This window comes from Pteropus vampyrus, unplaced genomic scaffold (assembly GCF_000151845.1).
Source record: "Pteropus vampyrus isolate Shadow unplaced genomic scaffold, Pvam_2.0 Scaffold81, whole genome shotgun sequence".
In the NCBI taxonomy this organism is placed as follows: Eukaryota; Metazoa; Chordata; class Mammalia; order Chiroptera; family Pteropodidae; genus Pteropus; species Pteropus vampyrus.
In genome coordinates, this window is record NW_011888862.1 from 4,308,223 (window position 1) to 4,313,750 (window position 5,528).

The 5,528-nt window shown below is 43.0% G+C and overlaps 1 protein-coding gene across 1 annotated transcript in view; it reads right to left on the bottom strand.

Moving 5' to 3' along the window:
- Nucleotides 1-1,520: 1,520 nt before the first annotated feature.
- ASB9 (ankyrin repeat and SOCS box containing 9) overlaps nucleotides 1,521-5,528 on the bottom strand; it is a 20,933-nt gene continuing 16,925 nt past the window's right edge. The window contains exons 6-7 of the mRNA XM_011362964.2: nucleotides 5,261-5,452; nucleotides 1,521-1,713 (exon numbers count right to left, since the gene is read on the bottom strand). Of these exons, the coding sequence (XP_011361266.1) occupies nucleotides 1,589-1,713; nucleotides 5,261-5,452 (317 nt within the window). The 3' untranslated portion in view covers nucleotides 1,521-1,588. The remainder of the gene's footprint in view (nucleotides 1,714-5,260; nucleotides 5,453-5,528) is intronic.

Below are 5,528 nucleotides of genomic sequence, written 5' to 3' on the forward strand. Positions count from 1 at the left end.
GGGTAACTAGTTTAGCCTTTTAGAAAAATATTCTAGTCTTTCATGTAGCAAATTGAATTTAGAATCACAGAAAATTACGTCGGAAATATCTTCAGAGATCATCTAGGCCCTATGTCATCTTACAGGTAAAGATTTGCCTTAAGTAGGTACGATGTTTTCTTTGTTTCTATTGATGGAACGGAACCCCAAGTTCATCTCTCAGAGAGAAGATGAAAAAGTACAGCCATCGTTACTAAATTATATCAGAAGTTTTATGTAAATCAAAAGCTGAAAGGCAATTAAAATCCACTGGTCAAGCATCTGAAGAGTGCGGTCCAAAAGAAATTTCTTCAAACGAAACCTCTGTAACAGTGGAGCCATAGAACTTTCGGCAACGGTCTATATCTGTGCTGTCCAACACAATAGCCACTAGCCTTGCATGGTTATTAAACATCTGAAATGTAGCTAATGACACTGAGGAACTGGATTTTTTATTTTATCGAATCTTAATTAATTTACATTTTAAAAAGTAGCCACATACGGCTAATGTAGGGTTTCTCAACCTTGGCACTATTGACACTTGGGACCAGATCATTCTTTGTAGTGGGCACTGTCCTGTGCACTGTAGAGTGTTTAGCCGCATCCTTGCCCTCCACCCACTAGATGTCAGTAGTACCCTCCCCCACAATTGTGACAACCAAAAAGGTCTCCAGACATTGTCAAATCTCCCCTAGAGGGCGAAATCGCTCCTAGTTGAGAAGCACTGGCTAGTAACTACTGTGTTGGACAGCAGGGTAGGTTCTAGAATATGCCTGATATGTATATGGGGTTGAGAAAAAGAACTGGCCCCTACACCATACTAAGGCAGTAGTGCTTTTGTCATAAGAACAGGGAAGGTTTAAAAAAAAAGTCGGGGGGAGGGGGCAAGTAGACGGGATAAAGGGGGTCAAATATGTGGTGACAGAAGGAAATCTAACTATGGGAGGTGAACACGCAGCGTAAATATATATATGCCTGACTGTTAAAGTGTACAGCTGAAACTTACCGGATTTCATTAACCAATGTCACCATAAAAAAATAAATTAAAAAAAAAGACATAGACAAAGAAATGTCTTTTTTTTTTTTATCTGCTTTCCCATGTAACAGAGATGGGACAAGGACAGTGATACTGGAAAATTCTGCCTCCCTCCAAAATCCCCAGGTTAGCATCAGAAAACCTATACTTGAACCTGATCTTCCCGTCCTCAATGTAGGTAAATGGACAAAATGACCTCCCTGATCTCAGCGTCTCACCTGGAGAAGGGCAGGAATAGTACCCAACTGGTAGGGTTGCTGTGAGTGTTAAATCAGACGATGCCCAAAGCGTTCCTAGCTCAGTGTTTGGCATGTAGTACATATTCGAAACAATATTCTTTTAACCACACACTTCCAGAGAGGAGAGAAAAAAGTCTTCATGCCTTCCAACCAATAATACAAAAGTACCCAATGTGTTCGCATTGAAAACAAAAATCCAAACGAAAAAAACTAGCTGTAGTCTAGAAACTGAACTTTATTTTTAAATTCCAGTGGATACAACATTCGGTAAAGGTTTGTCTACCGTTTGACACATTTAAATGTGAAGGAGAAAGCGTTTCAGCTCCTCAGGGAGGAAGAGGCTGGCAATCTTATAATGCTGCTGGACCCCAAAGCACTTCCGGATTCGAAGGCGGCATAACTGCATCAAAGAAGGGGGCCCTAGAGAAAGATAAGACAAAGCCACACATTGGTTTCAGTGATCTCAGACGACTTCTTTCTTTCCTTCTTTTAAAGCATATAGGATATAACGTTGTTATAAGGAAATAATATGGTACCGCTTAAGATCATTTTCGTTTTTTTGATAGAAGGCGTTCGTAGGTTATGTTCTCTTTTGTGAACTATCTAATTGAAATGAGTTTGTTAGGTTTTCATTTAGAACGGACTGAAAAATTCAAAGTTTAGTTTCACTAACGGAGGCTTAAGGAAGCTAATTTTGGAACTACTAAGTTACCCTAAATTCCCAATTATGAAAATAAAATTCATGTTTAATGGCTTTCTTGTCTTTTACATTAAAAATAAGGTCCTATTTCTAGATGCAGACGTTTTTATTATTTGAGCAATTTTAAGTTATTTAGATATAATGAGCTATCGGTGAATCATAAGTATGTGTTATCTTAAGGCATATTTGTTTTCATAATCTGCATTCAGAGTTAGCCCAGCGCTTCAATTCATAGGTGAAAAGTGAACTAGCACAAACCTTGCACAGGAGACCAGCCAAGAGTTTACATTTAGGACAGTAGTTCTCAATAGAGGGGAGCGGAGGGGGAAAAGATAGGTATCTTGCTTCCCAGGGACACTTGGCAATGTCTGGAGACACTTTTGGCTGTCACGACTTAGGGGAAGGTGCTACGGCATCTAGTGGGTAGAGCCCAGGGATGCTGCTAAACATCCTCCGATGCACAGGACAGCCTCCAATGGTCCAAAATGTTAAGTAGTGCTGAGGCTGAGAAACCCTGTTATAGGGTGAAATGTTGAAAAACAACTTCCCACCCCCAACCTGCACCAAATTGTAATGAGGATTCTCTTTAGGTTATTAAAACAATTTTCTAAAAGCAAATCTATATACCCCGAAGAACCCCACAAAGTAGTAGCCCTCAGTCCAGACCGTACTTCAGAATAACCTATTAGAGGAGGGCAGCTTTAAACTACAGGAAGTTGGACCCCACCCCAGAGATGTATTGTTGGGTGGGGACCGGATATCTATTTTTCAAAGGCATGTGCCCCAGGTGATTTGCTTGTGCTCCCAGGGTTGAGAATACAACCGAAAGAATACAGTGGCTTCTAAATTCCTACAGTGTCACCAGACGCTACAGGATAAAGTGGGCTGCGTAGTTCTCAGGTGATAGAGAACATGGAGAGGTAGGAACAGACACATATACAAAGAAATCAATGCAATAATTTCAATCGGGCCCTCACAGCACATTCAGAAGGCCCCTGTTGGAGTCTAGGGTCCCTTCCAGATTCTATTCAGTGTACTCAAGGCATGTATTAATGAACTGCTTCCAGTGCACTCGGCATATGTTTACACTCTACAAAGGTGCGCTGCGGGCAAACAACTTAATCTCGTCTCACTGAGGAACGTTGAAGGATGTGACTAATCATCTGTACTAGATACACTGTCAGGGACAACTGTAGGAGGTACTGATAAAGAATTATGAAGAACAAGACATCAGAACAAGCCTGATGGAGAATTAGGAAAAGCAGGCCATCGGAGCAATCTCATGCAATGACTGATGCAAACTGAGTTATCTGCTGTTTACCACAAGCAGGTTGGTGTATAACAACTGTAGCCTTAATTCCATATAAACAGAGCTGAAAACCCACTACGGAGCTGTAGCAATTTGCCACGCTCAATAATAAAATCAGCTCATTCTATGCTTACGACTTGGCATATTGCTTTGGGTCTTGACTTCTTTTTCTTCCCCAGCAACTCTTGTGATGCTTTAGGGCCAATGTGCGTTCAGGAATGGCTGCTGTCGAGCTGGGCTGAAGGAGTCCTTTTTTAGTTTTCATTGTTCGCCGGCAGTAAACATTGCTTTAGATGCTTTTCAAGGGAGTTGGGATGGTACTATTCTTGAACTGATTTCCAGGGACACCCAGAGACAGAAATTACTGTGTTAAATCTGTAGGTCTGGCTTTCTGTGCTCGCCTGTCCCCATTTCCCATGGCCTTCCAGCCTGCCATGAGGTGACGTTACTAAAACCCCAAAAATGACTCGTGGAAGCAGAAGAAGTGGTGGTTCTCCCCAATGGCAAATGGCATTTTATAAACCAGTATGACCACTGGCCACACAGTCATGAAAGTGTGAATTAAAGGCAACACAGGTGTCTAGGAATGGCTTCGGGAAATAAAGGGGGAGGGAAGAGTCCGTGGAGACAATCGGAAAATCCAGCGAGATTATCTGCTGGGGTGGGGGCTGGAATGTGTGTGCGTGTGCGTGTGTGTGTGTGTCTATACATATGACTTTATGACTTCAGGGGGCCCTGACGCACTTTTGCCTTTGTGGATTTCTTTCCCAATTCAAAAAAATATTTTACAATTGTGTCGGTGTGAAGACGAATATCATCCAGGTTGAGTTTTATTCAATTTTCCTTCTTATATTAAAAAGGAATTAAAGTATTGTGCTATCTATGCCTGCTGGAGGAATCGGCCCTGTGTATATAAATAAAATTTTTTGAAAAGAAGACATCTCGAAAACGCAGGTAGACCTGCCTGGGTATTTATCCCACTGCTTAATATAAAGGTTTCTATTAGACTGTTCCTCGCCCAGGGTCAGTGTTCCCCAGCCCAGCTGGCAAGGCATGGAGAGTACAGGCCTTGTGTGGGGGCCTAAGGCAGGGCTTTGGCCGCGAGGACCCTGGGGTGGCAGGAATAAGAGGGAGAAGGAGTCCATGGCCACTTTACAACTGTGCCTAGAGCCAGCCCTAATTCTCAGCATGTGGGGAGAAAATAAGCGATTACAACATGAATCCTTCTGGTAAAAAAAAAAAAAAAAGCAGGTCCTGAGCTGGCTGTGCTCTTCCTCTAGATACATTTAAGAATGCACTGTGAGGGGTCTTTGCTCCCCAGCCCACTACCCGACCTCCACAGCTCAGGGAAGCGTCCCTACTCCCTTGCATGCTGCTCAACCATGAGGTTTAGTTGTCTGGGACAGAAGCATCAGTTCTTATTTATGGAGGAATGTGGACTTAGTGTCGATTCATTTATAATAGTAAATGTTTCCAGGTTGCTGTGAATCATTAATGTAATACCTTACCACGCTTAATTCGTTGCATTCTCACTCCCAGAAACCAAATGCCCAGTAGTTCGGCCCATCTGTAGTGCACCAAGACATCCTGGGGGCACTGTACAACCCCAAAGAGACTTCTGCTACCTACATCATTCTAAAGCACGTTTTAGACAGCATTAATATTAAAATTTTAAAACAATATCTTCATTTTTCTGAAAATAAGCCTACCCCACATATGAATATTAGATCATACAAAACAACCCATCTCCCACATGCCCAACAGCAGGATGGTTATTTACTACATCACCAATGTACCTTGTTGAATGCTACATTATTTCAGCAGCCCACATTTGGTGATGGCAGAATGTGATTTTTTCTATAGTGCCAGAAGTCAGAACTCGGTCAGTACCTGCCCCCTGCGAGAACCTGCAGGAGTTTCTATGGGTTAGGGTTTAGGTTTGGGCAAAGGAGAAATACCTTCATGCTCCAAGAAGAATTCGATCAGAGGGCTATTTGAAGGCACCAGCTCCGAGGGACGTTTGCCATCAGCATCCCTGGCCTGGGGATCCGCTCCGAAGTCCATGAGCAGGCGGGCCAGATCCACATTGGACCCCCTAGCCACTACGTGAAGAGGGGAGTCCAGGCCCCGGCCTCGGTTCACATTTGCTCCTAAACAGTCACAAGAACAGAGAGTCAGCCAAGGAGTAGAATCCAAGCATCCCCCTTCCCAAAGCACTGGACCTCA